Source organism: Chelmon rostratus, chromosome 9 (assembly GCF_017976325.1).
Source record: "Chelmon rostratus isolate fCheRos1 chromosome 9, fCheRos1.pri, whole genome shotgun sequence".
NCBI classification, from domain to species: Eukaryota; Metazoa; Chordata; class Actinopteri; order Chaetodontiformes; family Chaetodontidae; genus Chelmon; species Chelmon rostratus.
In genome coordinates this window covers 23,558,176-23,575,213 of record NC_055666.1, presented here as the reverse complement: position 1 = coordinate 23,575,213, position 17,038 = coordinate 23,558,176, and the positions used below count along the sequence as shown (strand labels likewise).

Genomic DNA, 17,038 nt, shown 5'->3' with positions numbered 1-17,038 from the left:
GAAGTTGAATGTTGAATCTGGCACACAATTATATGCATAGCCCAGCTGTTGATATTTGTTCCTCTAATTGAAAGTTTATATTTCCATCAGCATGAATCACACAAAGTGCACACACAAAGGTCTTTGTATCTGTTAAAAAAAAAGGTTGGTTTAAGTAAAAGGATAAATAGAATTTTAAAGAAAATATGCAAGAAATCTGCAGGTGTCAGGCAGCACAGAAAGGCAATAAAAGTCACAGAAAGTCGCAGAAATAAAGTTTTGATGCCCCCTCTTTGTCCGGCACATCACAGTGACATGCCGCTCTGCCGGCATAACCTCCTGACCTCCAGTGAATAGCGTGTGGGCCCGCAGAGCTGCCACAACATTGCCATTGTTGTCTGACTCTATGTCACTCCAGAAGAACAAGGAAGCAGGGTCACCATCCTGCTGTCAGTCATCTTCCTCTGCTGGAGGATGATGAGCAGGCACTGGAGGCTTGAGATGGCTTAGAAAGTACAGCACAGCGTTTGCCTGTGAAAATCAACAAGTCAAGTTGAGTCAAATTTATTTATAAAGTGTTTGTAACAAAGGGGAGTCTTTGTGATGTTCTGCACAAAGAACTGACGCATAAATCCAGATAAGGACCAGAGATAAAAATAAGAATGAGCAAACACATAACAGATTTTAACATAAAGCTTGTGTGCATGTGTTTGTGTATTATTGTGTGTGTGTTAAACCTTGTGATACGCTATATGAGAGCACTGGCTAACACGTATGCTCTTTTCTGTGTATTTCCTGCATTTTTGCTTTATTGAATGTCCCTTTTTCTGTCACACAGACATTTTCACAGGGCATGCCCCCCCCCCCCAAACACTGTTTTGTTTAATTCATGTCATGCAAAGGTCAAACTCGTTTTTATACAGCACAATGAATTATTGAGGATGCTGTTATATTGGAGGTGAAAAGTGAATACTCTCACTCCGTTAAACAAATGTATTTGGGCTGCATCTCTGCGAGGATGTGAGGAAACTGTTTAAGATGTAATCTCTCCGCTGCATCAGAGTTGCTTGACTTAGACACTCAGCCTAATTAATCCAAAGCCCTCACTTTAATTGCCTTAATATATTGGCTCTTTGTCTTCTTTATCTTGATTTTCTCATGACGTCTATTTCCCCTTAATTGATTCAAAAGGAGATCTAATCTCTTTGCTGAGTGTAAGGCACGTATTGATAGCTTTAGTTTAAACCAGCGACAGTTTTGCGCTTCCCATTGTCTACACTAATTATGGCGACTTGATGTATTGTCTTGGCCAACCGGTATCGAACCTCCAGTGTGTTCGGAGAGGAGCATTCACCATTCTTGTTCGGTTTTTGACAGGAAAAGACCAATGAAGACAGCCAGATGGTGGTCGGCGGCAATTCTACTGTTGGGGCTCGCTGTGCTTGGTGCCGACGGGAGACCCAACAAGGAAGGATTCAGGTCGCCGGCCTATCGACCTGTCGTGAGATTCCGACACAAGGTATTGATCGCCGTCTTTTCCCATTTGCTCTCCATAACAAGAGGCACTATGTGCTTTTGCCAAGTATGAAACTAATTACAGTGGCGCTTCGTTCCTGCATCAGATGACTCTCCTGTGGTTGTTGTTTTTCTGCCTACTGAAAAATTCTTGATGAATCATTATCCCTCCCTCTATGCCAGGGGACTGTCTTTTCAAAGACTACATCAGATTAATGCGAGGCACAGCTGAGCAAAGATGATCAGCTTTGAATGAAGTGAGGTAGTTTGCATGTCATTTTAACATTTAAAGTAAAAGATGTAATTTAATGCTTATTGACCCTGCAATACAGGGCAGGCCCCTCAAGCAAAATGTGCCACATTTATTAATGTCTATCATTTTATCTCGAAGAATATGTTACATTTGTTTCTCTCTAAACTAGTAGTGTACTCTGGTTTATGTCTGATTCATTTCCAAAACACCAGACTAGCAGAAATGCATCAATTAGAGCCAGACTGGGAAATAAATTGACTGTTTTGGCAGATGGGGACTTGAGGAAAGCAAAGTGTTTTGTCAAGAGGCGTTAGTCGGATTGTGGTCCTTCAGTACACATTTCCCATAAGCCCCCTGTCTAGTTATGTTCACTAGTAAACACTTATCCTCTCTATCCAATCCAAGATAAAAATTGGTAGTGACAATAAAGAAAAAAATGTTCTATGTTTGCTTTTACTTGAAGGCAATCTGTCATCTTCAGACAAAGTATTTATTATATATGTATTTAAGATTTGTTCCAGTTAGTTTAAGTCCTGTCTGCATGGGAATGAAATGCAAACACAGGGGTACCTAAGGCTGGGTGGGGTGAGAGGTGGCTAGAAAAAGAAAGAGATGGAGATGGAGAGGGAGACAGAGGGAACAGATGGTGGGAGCATCATTGGACTGTATCAGAGTTGAGTGAGGAGCAGGAAGCGATGCAAAGCTGTTGAATTGAAAAAATGGTCAAACACATTTTGACCTTTTGAACAAGATTTATTCTGAGAGATGCTTTCTAAACACGTGGACGGCAGATATCAGCTATGCAACAGCTCTGTTTCTCTCAAGCCACAGTTACCTTGGAAATTGTGTGTGTTAAGCAAGTAATGAGATTTAAACTTCAGGACCCAAAAATCCTGTAACATGATCCCAGTAAACTGCAGAGATAGCACTTCTGCCAGGTTTGGATGCTTTATACCAAAGGAAAGAGAGAGGATGAACAATCTAACCTTGCTTCCTGGACAGTGTTGGATTTAAGTCTTAAAGGACCAGATCACTGTTTTTAATCATATGTCTGCGTAGAATGTGGCATAACACCATTGTTTTGTCAGTGCTTTATAACAGCTGCTCCAGACCCTACGTATCATGGGCTGTGTGTGTTTTTTTTTTTTTTTTTACATATCAGTGTCTAACAGTTTAACCTTGCAAGGGAAATGCTTTGAGGTCTGGAGGATAAAGTGTATCTTTGTTTATGCACCTGTGTTCATCCCTTTAGGTGTAAGATTTCAGGGATAGATAGAGCGTTTCGATATCAACAAGTTTAACTGATCTAGGCAGAAAAGTATCCTGGTACCTGAATTTTATTTAAAGGTATACTGAATCTACAGCGTCTTCTTTAGGAAGGATGGGGCGCCCTGATAAAACAGGGGTAATTTAGCAGGTTTGTTCAGAAATCCAGGAGACAAATGAAAAGTGAAGCTTGTTTAAATGATAAGGAAAACATTGTGAACTACAATTTTAATACGACTTTGCAGAGGAAGGTAAATTGATGAAATTATTTGTGAAAAGTGAGTTCGCCCAGTTCCCAAAACAGTCCAAAAGTTTGTACTGGCATGGCACAATTTGCAGTTAGTCGTTACAGCACAACATTCAGAGTGTTTTTTTATGATTGGGCTGAAGTGACCCTGCAATCTTAGGTCTCACATTATTCTCTGTTGTACTGCGTAGTGAGTGCACCATGCTTTTTATTGTAATGCCATGTTATTTGAACAAAGCAGACGTCCCTTTAGTTCAACCAACAGCACATTTATAGGGTGCTTTAAATCATTCTTTACCTCCTTTTGTATTCAGCAGTGTGTTATCACTTGTTGAAACTGGTTAGTTTTGACTTTCTCTCATTTTATTACCCTGGTTTAGAACCAGTGACTTTAATAATTAAAGTAATGTATGTCCACATGTTGTGGGAATTTGACAAGAAGCTACAAAAATGATGTATGTGCTTTTCCACTCCAATGAAATTAATGTGCCAGGCGCTGTGATTACACCGCAGAGGAATGTCATTACAGCATCTGCATACCATTACATTCATCCTGTGAGAGGACAGAGGTAAACGCCACTCATCTATCCGCCTGTCAAAAGAGGCGGTGGAAATTTACAGCCCTTTGGTGAAAAATGGCCACATTGCAGGCCTTTTCCAAAATATGTCAACAGTCTTTTTGTTGCTTAGAGAATTTTCTCTGCTGTCGGCTAGATTGCAGAGACGCTCAGGGTCATCCTCTTGTCAATACAGTTGAGTGAGCAGCGTTAAAGAACAGTTGTTTCAAAATGAGATACCCACGGACTGTTGAAAAGCAATACCAAGTTTTACAACATGGGTGACAGCTCAAATTTTTAATTTTGTTTGTACTTTTTAAAGGATAACAGATAGCCAAAGTCCATAATTACAAAATTACAGCAATTGAATAACAAAAAAAAAGGTCATCAAGGGAACTATACAATACAATGGTCATTTTTCTAAATGACATAATTGCATTAATTACTCATTTGAAAATTCAGAAAATGTACTAAACATCCTTTGAGCTTGCTGCCACCAGCTGTGATGCTCCACTGGCCATGTTAATGCTATGCCTTTTCCTTTGCTTTGAAGGACAGTGTCTGACAAGGGTAACAGGATCGGTTACAACCTTATAAGCTGTCCTCAAAAAGACTTCAATCACCAGGAGGCACTCAGCCACAAACAGCTGGTCACATGCTCTATCCATAATTCCCTTGGTATTATTTCAGGAAGTCACTGTAAAATCCCCCACATGTGGTCAGGTACAGGGCACAGATCCTGGCCACCAGAATATAGCCCTAATTCTGATTGATTACAATGTGAATACTACTCAAAGTGATGGTTAACGGTTGTCAAGCTTGTATTTGCTGGCGATTTTATTTATTATTGTCTCATTTCAGCCAGGCTCTTTTATGTGTGTTACTATAAGAGTGATGGAAAGACTCCATGTATAATTTGTAAAATTTGTGGAATTGTGGCCAAGCTTGCTCGACACAAAGGACAAAAGCAATTTCTGAGTTTGTCACTCTGACATCAAGCTGTTATGTCAGGACAAACAAAATGGAGGCAAGGACAACTGTGTGCAAAGCCCCGTCCATCCAGCACTGGCTTGGCCACATGGCAAATCTAGATTAACAGGGGATAAGCAGAGAGAGAGAAAGAGAGGGAGGGGGAGGGTTGGGCAAATGAGATTAAGATAAAGAGACAGGAAAAGGGAGAAATAACAAGAATAAATCCTAAAATTCACAAGAAAAACAGTTTGATATATAGTAGCTTCAGTTACAACTTCGATCAGCAGCGTTTGGCTTAAATATGAATACTATCACTGTTATTTTCACCCTCCTCCTCCTCCTCAGCTGATCAGTTTTAGCCCCAACCCTTGTCACTCATCTTGATGAGCTTTCTACTTTCAAATGGCAGCCAGCCTGAGGCTGAGGTAACCAGCTTCTGTGAAGTCTCCACAGGGGCTGAAGAAGCAGATTCTATATGGAGCCAATATGCTTTCGCAATAACAAGATGTCAATGTCCATGCTCATGTCTGGTCACTCATCTTTGGCTCGTACTCATTTTCGGTGTTGCTTGTTATTGATATTATGCTGCTTCTTGCAGGGTTAAAAAATGAAAGGATGTGGCCTGATGCGGATGTGTTGCTTGTTGCCACAGGTAAAGAAAGTTGTTAGTGTAAACAATTGCAGTTGGGTACAGGTGCAGGATGAAAAACAGCATCCAACACATGGTGTATCAGATACAAATACACAACAGGGTGGTTTATAACTCTATGAGGAAGGATTTTATAACTCTTGAAAGTTACCATGGAGCAAATAATACTTAATCCTGTTTTTAACGATTGTGAGGTGAACAGTGGAATTACAGTATTCACATTTCAAACTAATCAACGAGGATTATGTACTCCCAATTATTAGGTTTTCCAATTTTCTGTTGCTCGATTAGCTTGTATTGGCCGCAGCAAAAATTGAGCCCGGTGCAAAGCTTTCTGCATCAGCACCTCGACTGTCCCAAAGCAGTGGTCACTTTGAAGAAAATGACACTGTATTGTTTGTCACTCAGCACTATCAGTCTGAACTAGGTCTAAGAGGTTGATCCTGCCTTGCCAATAGGGCATTGTACTGTATATACTACTCACTTGTCATACAGATATGTTGCAATTTGTAGTTTTATGTTACAAGCTGAAGTGTACTTGAAAATTGATGGTGTGGAGGAGTGAAGAATATGTGATCCGAAGTAGGAGAGAGAGAGGAAAAGGAGGAGGGTAGTATAGGTAGAGGGGGTTGAGAGATAAAGCCAGATAGGGAGAGAGAGAGAGAGATGTGGGCGGTCAGCCAGCTAGCTGTGACAGGGGCAGATGAACCACAGGTTGTACAGCTGGGTGCTTCACCGTCCCCAGAGTCTCGGAGCAGCAGAGACAGGCCTGCCAACAGCCCTGGGGAAATCACTCTCTTCAAACAAATGAAGTGTGAACACTGTCTGCCATATGCAAATAGCCCCATTTGATATCTTCCCTACCTGTAGTGCAATTTGAAATGTCACCTCCTCCAGAGGGTGGGGAGGATGCGAAGAATGTCAAAGAGCCACAGGTGTTTTCAGTGATTTGGGCCTGCTGGGTTGCTAGTCAGCAATGTTTTGTAAAACATCCAGAAAGTTGATATGTATGCAGGGCCATCTTATTACACATCATGATGTTTAATTTAGTTTTTCTTTATAGTTTCATGGTATCATCTCAGCTTTGTCCAACAAATAGCGCAAGCTGATGGTATAGCTTAGTAACTAAGGCTGGCTTTACACCTGAGGGGATATTTTCGGACATTACAGTCACCCAATGTTAAATAGTTGTGAAAGGTCCTAAATTTTCCTCTGAATGGGAAGTATTTCATTCCAAACCTATACAACCAATATAATCTCAGGGCTCTTTTTAGTGATGAAACACAAAGTCAATTAATCCATGAGTTGATTGACAGACATCTAATTTACAAACAATTGATCAAACAAGTTGCCTCACTCTATTGACTGCTAAAATAATCTACCAAAAGTTCAAAAAATTAGCCTTCGATTTTCTCAAATGTGGGAATTTGCCCTTTTTCTCTGTACTATATGTACTTGTTTTTTCGACTATTGATCAGAAAAATTTGCAGTTTGCAGACGCTACCCAGGGTTCTTTTACTGTTGTCTGACACAGTCTGATGAATCATCAAATGATAATTGAGAGAGTAATCAATACTGTAAAACTGTAAACTGAAAAATTTTTTTCAAGGCAGTTATGTCCTCATGAGTATAGTTTGCTGGGATGATTTAGTAGCTATAATTGACATGGTAGTATTTTGTTGTCACTTTTCAGCTTCAGTCCGTAAACACCAAATGTTGTATTTAACAGCAGCTGGGTTGCTACATGAAGTCTACATTAAACTCAGGACTTGTTAAAAGTATGTTACTGTTCATGTGGGTGTTCTTTCCTCTGGTACAGGTCTCATTAGCAGCAGCAGTTATTAATGCGGACTCAGTGCAGTGTATATATATATATATATATATATATATGAAAATGGCACTGATAGTATAAAAAAAATTTAACGAGTGCAGTCTTGGATACAGTTGTCCATACATATGTGAAATACTGTATCACATACTCTATTAATTGACTTAGAATCAATTTAGCATATTTTAGAAAGAAAATATACAGTATTTAGATTTTCTGTGCAAACTCAGCAATTGGGGAATCGTCTTTTTTCAGTAGGCCGTCAGGGACCACTGTTCATTATTGACTGTAGACTTGTTGCATAATGCATCTTCTCCATAACACCACAGTGTTCGAGCTGGTAGAAAGAGAGTCTGAATTTTCTGTAGAAGAACAAGAAGGATGAGCTATGCAGATTCCACTGTAGAGAAATCAAATATTTATGGCTCTTTCTTTCGTATTCATGGTTTGTGGAGAGCAGCTACTTAGAATAGTAGTCTGATAACAGCGTTTTCTACAACCACCATCACTATGCACCTGATTTTATAGTGCACCTACTCAAGGGGTCATGGTTATTTGCACTTGTTTATATGTCTATACACACACATTTTTTGAGTGACTCCGGTGCAGTACAGTAGTATTTTGTCTGCTTTGAATGAAGAAAAAATGTTACAGCAAAGGCATGAACATCCAGTCTTAGACAGAAAGAAAGATAACACAATCTGAAGGCAACATGTAGCTATGAAGTTGAAAAGGACGGAATGCAACATATCTGATAAACAAAAACACCATGAACAAGACCCCTAAAGAAGAACAGGGAAAACAGTGACATAATTAGAATATCCTCAATCCACAAAATACAATCATAGGGAATGTGACTATGGTAACCAGTTGAAAGATCGGTCATTTCGCATGGAAGTGAGGAAAACTACCACTTAATGTAAAAGCATATTAAAGTCTGACTTGTCACTGCATCATTAATTGAAATTCAAACATCACTACATTGTGTCAGACAAGTTCTTGCGGTCAGAGTGAAATCCTTGGATGTGAACATCATGCCTGCATTGACATTTATGATCTCGGTTGAACACAGAGCCATTTGAAAAGATTTTTACAAGGATTTAACTAATTCAGCTAAATGAAAACAGCTCTGTGTGATCTCATGGCTTATTATAACTGTGATCTCTTCTTTTTCTTTGCTCTTGTTCTGGCAGGATGGGATCCCAGAGAGCTTGAGGATAAAGGGTGAGTTTTCTTTTCTCACTTCTAATCTCAATCCTCTCCTCTGACATGCAGTGTATTCCAACAGCATTATGCGGGTTAGGTGTAGGATTGTTGTCTGGTGGAGGCCACACCATGGCTCAAGCACATCTGCTGTGAGATCTTTTGGACCCCCCCCCCCCCCACCCACCCCCATAGTGTAAAGAATTTATGTACTGAAGATTCTAACAGAAAATAACAGAAAACACCAGATACACTTAACACCTGTAACAAAAAGATCCACACTAGGAAAGCCATTAGGAGCAGAGCACCCTATTGCCTCCTCTTTTAACCTGTTAGTTGGCTCCACCAAATAATCACTTTTTAACAAGCCAAGCCGACCACATTCTGGTGTAAATATTTCCTGTCTTCACTTCACTTAACCAGGTACCTTTAAACTCTGAATAGAAGTTTCTCACAGTGGAATTCAATAGCCACTGATGCTGTGGACAAATAATTGTAGGGATGTTCCCAACGACTAATTTCCCTGATGTTTCAGACTAGTCAACAGAAGTTAGAAAACACTCAAACCAGTCAAAATTAAGCACAACTTAATCTATAAGGTTGTCTGGAAAAATGTTGTTTATTCTAAGAGCCATTTCAAAACATTAATTATATTCTTCGATAGCCAAATCCTATTTTAAATGTTGCAGAAATATGTGGTACTTAGTGCTGAGCATCAGGGTTTCCAGAAAAAAAAAATGCTGCTGCTCCACGTGTCTTGGAAGATTTGAACTTCCCAGACAAATGGGAGAAATTCTTGTCACATATTACCTGTTTATGGACCCTATATTTGCTTGTTTCTGTGGGTAAGTGCCTGATGGTGATCCCAATTTTTGAAATTGGACCAGTGTTGAATTGTTTAACCAGAACTAGATGCTATATCATCCTCACCAAAGCCACCAGACTCCATTTACAGGAACAGCGATTTTATGACAGAAGCAAAATAAAACTCAAAAAAACCTTCTTGGTTCGTCTTTCCACTGTTCCAGCAATCATGACTCTGGTGCTGACTAGTGAAGGTAGCAATGTTTAGATGGCTAGTCAACTAATTGCAGACACTCCTAGTAGCGATACACATTGTTCCATATGTAATCAATGTGTCAGAGTAATACGTTGTGATGAAACATGTATGAGTCGTGACCAAACTTTAACAGACAATGGAAAACATTGTTGTAGTTCAAGCCACCTAACCCCTCAACATCAACACAGTGTTTTAAAGGACAATCCTCAATTATGCATTGGCCAGGTCTTGTGTGTGTGCGTGTGTTTGAAAATCGTGGTAGAAAATGTGCCAATTTCAGTATGGGTCGTGGTCTGCAGGGGTGTAAAGCAAGTCAAAGATAGGGAGTCGGGAAGAAATCCGTCTTGAAAAAGCTTTTTACATGAAGCTTTGAAGGATATACTGTATGTCTACCTTCACTTGGCATAGCATGTTTTTGTAACTTTCTATGTTTTGTGCAACAAGTGTAAAGTCTGAAATACAGGACAAAATGGTGCGTGAGAAATTAGTTACCTTTCCCCACTACAAGATAGCTGAACAGCGTAATCTTTGCTAGTGCGACAGAGATTGTCTCTAAATTTCAAACCCTCCATTAGGAGATACACAGCAATTAAATAACAATCTTTGAACAAACATGATTTCCTTCCATTCTTGATAGATGTGAAACATGTGACTTTAAATCAACTTCTGTGCCTGAATGAACTGCTGTTCAGGTTCCTTAGGCATGGTAAAAGATGATGCTTTTGTGCTGACTGAGCATTATTTTGTTAAAATAACGAATTACTTCCCTCCATAAGAGTGAAACTACATTAGGGTTGCAACCAACAATTATTTTCATTAGAGATTAGTCTGCCAATTATTTTCCCGATTTATCAGGTAGACATATTTAAATGTTTTGTTTTGTTCAACCAAAAGTCCAAAACCTAAATATATTTAGTTTTCTACTGTAGAAGACTAACCCTAACGTCAAATCATTTCAGCCTATTTAGTTATATTATAAACCAGAATTTCAGTCATGACCACACGATAAAAGACCACAAAAGTACAGCATGAAAAACCAGTCCAAAATTGAAAAATGTGTCCTGTACATGCAATATACAGAGCACAATAATACAACAAAACAATCTCGAAAATGCTAGATTACGTTTGCAGATTTAGCAATGTTATTGCACAGGGAGCAAAGGAATTTTTACTCCAATTGCACTTGAACAGGAGTACTCTAAATCTATAGCCTGAGGCAAGAGTTTCAAACTCAAAGTGAACAGGGTGGTTTGTGCCGTCCAATATAGACCTGGCCTTGAAGAGAACCCACTGGTCAAAGATAGCCAACAGGGAGGTCTGTGGGGCATCAGTTTACCAGCCACGTTCACAATATAGATCAGGTCTTTATTCACACAGTTCTCAGTTGTGAATTGTGGGTTTTCTTGATTTTATTCCATTGTAGAGTTGAATATCTTTGAGTTTCGGACTGTTGCTTTGACAAATCAAACTATTTCAAAATGCCACTGTGGATACTGCAAAATTGTGATGATGATTTTCACTATTTGCTGTCATTTTATAAACAGCTGATTACTTTGAAAAACAATCCTTAAATAGATAACTGTAGCACCATTATCCCCAAGCAGCTGAATCTACCAGTGTGGTACAGGGCGGTGTGGATGCATTAATGCGCCATAGTCCACTTGCTGTTTGACAGATGCATGTCATCTGTCAACCTGCCACCTTTCTAATGTCTTCTGTGTCTCCTCTAAACAAGAGTCAATGTCAGGCAAAAGGTGGTCCTGCTGCCCAACATGTCTGCCACTAAGTGTTTGAAAGGGCCACTAAATGGACGTCTCCCCATTTTTCTTCAGCGGGGAAGGTCGAAGCAGTAATTGTAGAGGGTGCATTACCATAAAGGGCGGCCCCAGCTGTCTGCTGTGATTCACTTTAATGCGCCATGTTCTGTAAGCCGAGAGGGGAGATCTCACTTTGGCTAGTTTTCAGCAAACTCATTTCCAGCCCTGATAACGAGAAGGCGAGCGAACTGTAGAGAAAATCATAAATAATTCAAGCATCACCCCGTACATTGGAGGCTTCTCATTATTACGCAACTGAGGTCAATTTAGCATTAAAACTTCAATTTTACAAGCTACGTTACCATCTACATTTTGAATGGACATCTAGCAAGCCAAAATGAGAGGAGACACAGGAGCAGCTGAACAGAGTACAGTGATTCAGTTAATATTTACAAAAGGGTACAAAATAATTCCTGTTAGAGAATAGGTGGGGATTCAGTCTGTTTTTAAAACTCCTGCAGAATACATTCATCATAGTTTGATTCCTTAAAATCAACATAAGTTGCTTTATTATAGAGTGGTGAGTTTTTGGTTTTGTTTCATATTCATGCATACAGTACATAATTGAATGTGTTCAGTTGTCTGAGACCGTAATATTCCTTGCCCTATGATAGACCGGCGGCCTGTCCAGGGAGTAGCCTGTCCAATCTTTCACCTAATGTGTGCTGCAACCCTGAACAGGATGAGCAGTTTAGAAAATGGATGGATGGATATTATGTTCCCACATTCAATGTGGATGAGAAAACAAAAAAATAATTATAGATTGAGGGAATGCACCGCCCTGTAAACTCTAACTGAATGTCAACATGTAAGAGACAAAAACAGAAAAATGCCAGCTGTTTTCCAGGAAGCTCTGTAATTGGAATCCCAGAATGAGCGTGTGCCACACCTACCAAGCTTGTTATGCAGGTTGCAGCAAGACCTTGGGCTGCCAGTGAAATACAATTTTATGGAATAAATAGACTGATTTAGCCATATGAAATAACTGATGGAACTTTATGAGATAATCTTACCTTCCCCATTTCATGGTAAAAGTCAGTTAGTGGTGGCAACACTGTCATGAAGGATGACTGCTGGTATGGTGTGCAAACTAAAGACGAATGTTATTGCTGTGGTGGCTGACCATGTTCAGTGTAGCAGACCTCTGTTATGTCAACAAATTGCAAATTTGTTTTATGCTCTGCTTGTGTCAGGTCAAATTTACTGAACTTCGAGCCTAAAACTACAGACAGTATTTAAAAATATAACACAACTAGAGTAATTATTCTTAACAGAACAATATTGGAATCAGTATAAATTTAGCTTTACTATAAAAAAGCTACAATTTTATTGTGTTAGTGATTTTTAATAAATTATTACTTTTTAGATTAATCTTTACAGGTATGGTGGTGTGTCGTGCAACACTAAAATTGGCATAATGCCTATATCTCCATCTCCATTGCTCTCCATAATCTGCTGTGGACAGATGTTGATAAGGTCTGTTGGGTCACACCTATCCAGTGCATCCTGCAAAACTGTCTAACCATATCAGTTAAGTAAATAATTTATTTGTATTCACATTACCATAGCTCATTGGCCGTGTCATTTTCCGTGCGTACTAACAATAGTAAGGTGAAACAACTACACAAATGTGACGCAACACCCTCTACCATTGTTGCTGTATTGCTGTTTTCGATTGCAACTTTAGGAATATAATTTACTTTACTTGATGCTGAGAACAACAAAATTGTTATTTATATATCTTGAATAGAACTACAATTATTTTTTATGAATATTGCTTAAATGCTTTGCCGCCATTATTTACATTAACTTGATTTCAACAACTTTTTAGCAACTTTTCTTCAGCGAATTCTGTTTTTTGTTTGACTTTGGTGGTTCTTTTGGTAGTTTTGCTATGTTTCAGTCTTGGCGAAAGTTTTGTCAAATAATTTAAGTTTACTTAATCGAGTTCAAAATGCTGGACTGTTTAATGTTGCCTTCTTTAAAACTATTTGCAGATTTTGTTTAAGGGTAAATCTAGCTTTTTAATCACATTTCCCTAACTGGAGGACACGTGGTTACACATGTAGTAGCGTGACAGTGCAGATGATTGAATGCCTGTACTGTAAATATAGCCATTTCCCCACCAGACAGACTGTATCAGTGTAAAATAACAATTGAATATGCTAGACTATTCCCCTTAGTACAGGACTGCCTTTCAGATTTGAACTCTGCACAAGAGCAACATCTTGTTTTGTTGCCTGGCACCAATGTTTATGTTCCTCTAATCTATGTCGTCTCCCGTTCTTTCATATACTGACATAATATGTTAATTTGTATGCATAGCAGCTGCCTTACCCCCACCAAACCCAAGCCCATAGCAGAAGTACATTTGAATAATTCAGAGGCTGCAAACACCAAACTCTAAATTGTATATTAATTCTAAAATTACACACCACCCCCTGGGCCCGGGTTACACTTTTAATAACTTGTCACAGCTGTACAGAAGAGCAGTGAATGCTGCGTTGCACCGACTTTTCTCAGACAGAATTATTGGAAGACTCCCCATTGTTCCATCTAACCTTTCACTGTTATGCCACAATTTAATTTGTAAAAGCTTTCATATCGTAAGTCTTAATCAAGTTACTGTCGTTTCATGGAGTGTGGAGTCTTTTCCTGGGCAGGGAGAGAAGTAGTTTTTAAAGAGAGGCTGTGGGACTGCACTGCACCATCTGCTTGTGAGCACCACTGACGGGCTTAGATGGGCTGCCGAGTTAAAAAAAAAAAAAAAAAAAGGCCTATAGGATTTTCTTTTTGAATTCCCCCAGGACTTACTGGTTAGCTTTACAGGCCACTTATGCTCCTTGACCCACTAAGCCATAAGAGGACAGTTGTGTCTGGCCTAAATACTGTACGGCACAAGTCTGTCACCTCCTCAGGGGAGAAAGCTCACTATACCTTTCATGGTCATGCTGCACTTCAAGGAGTATTAGGCTGTGTTTGCACTGCAGGTCTTCATGCACAGTTTGTTGTTGTCCAAATCCTTAGATATAGCTCAAAAGTTATTTGATGGTTTTTCTATTTGGGCTAACTGGCCTATTAATGCACCTGCTACAATCTAAAAACCTTATCACAGTGGATATTTTGGCTAATATAACACAGCTGTAACTGATAAAATTAATGATGTCTCCGTTCTATTTGTTTTGACAGTGCAGGGACCCTGATGTTGTTCATGCAGTACACCTGCGCGTTTTCTCCTATGACAGTCAAAATTTACCTATTGGCTAAATTAACTGTCTCGATTTCATGCTGCATAATGCTTTTAACTGGGTTTTGTGTGCTCACATGGGACACGTTGAAAAAGTTTCCCTGGAGCTGTCAGTGTGTATTCTAAATTAGCTTGATTTTTGAATAGGGGGAAGCATAACTGCACTCACCTAGTGTCCTGTGTGTATGACAGTTCCTAGTTAGATGGCTGGAAAATAAACCAGCAGACTTCTGCAGCCTGTGAACCATAATTTGAACTACTCAATTGTTTCCTGCCTGAGCACAGGCTTCTAATGAGCTACTATCTGTGAGAAATTATTGTTCAAATAGTGTTTCTTTAAATGGCGATTAAATTAGATGTCTCTGCTGCTCTCACCCCTGGAGATACATTTTTAACAGCAAATTAGCTGTTTGACTGCCTTTGTTCTCAGCTTTAAAGTCAAAAAGTCTTTCTCAGCAGCAGAAAGATGCATCTGTTTGAGTAGTTTGGAACTGCTCCACAGAAAATTAATGGAAGACTGATTTTGTGGGCCCTTTGTAACACTTGCTTTCTTTGAAACCCAAATGAGCTTCACACTCCAGTCCTGTTGCATTGTTCATTGCTGCAATCTTGTTATCAGTTCTGAAATTCAAAGGAGAGGTGCTATCATTTCTTTTGATTCAACAGATTTTTATTCTGCAGATTCTGATTCCTGATTGCACAAAAGGTTTAAATCATAGTTGTCTGGCTCCTGGCTTTAAGAGTGTGTTATTAATGCTGGTAAACACTGATTGATTTCATTGTCCAAGGCCTTACGAATATGTTTATGGGCCATACCTTAGTAAACTGTTATGGCATGCAATTTATTTTCAGGTCTTTGAACACCTTAATGAACTTGCAAGGAACGTTAAACTGCTTATTGGAAAATAATAACTTGGAGGGGTAAAAAGGAGAGTGATAGGTGTCAAGGCAATCATCAGTACTGCCAAAGGAAGCATAACGTGCTGCACACTTAGCAAGATCAACAATATTACCATCAACACTCATCTTCAGTGTATAAATGACTCCCAGGATGTTGATACCCATAATTTTTGGCAAACCATATCATGAATATGTAGAATTAAATGGAGTGAGATGAATCTAATTGAGATTCATCAATAATTCTAAGTGATCTGCATGAACCCATGGCACTTACAGTGGATAATGATGAAGGTTTGGCAATGGAAGTGCTTTTTTTCCATCTGAAGGTCAGCACAGTGATCATAGGAAGGAACATTATCTTGAAGGACGGTTTCTGCTCTCAGCCAAGATTAACTTTAATGTACCTTTTATTTGAATGGCCGTACCGGATCCGTGTTCAAACATGAAATAACTCCATAAGAGAGCCACTCATCCCATTCACGCAGAACTGTTTTATTTTATTTGGCTATACATTATATCCCAAATGAAAGTGACTTCTTAAGTTTTGAGACTTCCAATGTAAAAAAAAAAAAAAAAAGAAATTTCTCAGAAGTCTTTATCTAACTTCCTCCAGGAACGTGACATTAATCACCTCACATGAGTGACAACAACCTCAGTATCTAAGACAGCATTAGGAAGCATGAACAGACCAGATAAGTGAAAACGACTAAAGTCTTAGTGTCTCTAACACACTCAGATTCCAGATTATCTTTCAAGTATCTTTTTTGTTGCACTGTTAGTATCACTGTTTACATGTAGAGAGATATATAAAGTCGGTTTGACTGACAGTAGACTTGTTGTATGGTCTTGTTCTCAGCAGGGGTTTAGCTTATCGCTGCAGTTTGGGGAAAAAACACAACTACAATTTTTGTTTTCATCTGTTCTTTTTTGAAGCTGGAATTTTAGATGATCTGTTGTGTGTTTCATCATGGTAAAAAAAATCCCATTTGCTGTTGTGTTTTGTCAGACAGGAGGAGTGTGCTTTAATCTCTTCACTATTCAGTTTATGTCCTATTTTTTGGTGACACTAGGTAACTTTTTTTTTTCCACTGTGAAATAGGCCCCTATTCAGTTTAAATGGTACAACCCTCAGAAGACTAGATATCAAAAGCCCTGATCCCTCTCTTCAACTTTCCGACCTGGGGCAGAGACAAAGCACTATAAGAGTTTCATGACAAACTAAAATAACCATTACATTGGAAAAGAAATTACGACTACTCGTGTTTGATTGATGGGCACAACAAAGTTGTCATTATGACTTAGCCTCAATCTCAAATTATTACGTAATTGTTTTGAAGTGCCATTGCAAAACCAGACATTACATAGGTAACCCTAACACATAGGTATAAGGTCAGGTGTGTTTTAAATCAATTTGTTTTCTGATTGAATTTCTCCTCTGGAAATACTCTGTCCTTGTGTGGTGTTGTAATATAGAAAATGCTTGTCCACCACAGCCATTATGAACAGTAGATGCTTTTTCCTATTCATTGTTCAGAAAAAAATATG

The 17,038-nt window shown here is 39.0% G+C and overlaps 1 protein-coding gene across 1 annotated transcript in view; it reads left to right on the top strand.

Moving 5' to 3' along the window:
- fstl5 (follistatin-like 5) overlaps positions 1–17,038 on the top strand; it is a 163,779-nt gene that overhangs the window by 26,050 nt on the left and 120,691 nt on the right. The window contains exons 2-3 of the mRNA XM_041944045.1: positions 1,357–1,498; positions 8,460–8,490. Of these exons, the coding sequence (XP_041799979.1) occupies positions 1,357–1,498; positions 8,460–8,490 (173 nt within the window). The remainder of the gene's footprint in view (positions 1–1,356; positions 1,499–8,459; positions 8,491–17,038) is intronic.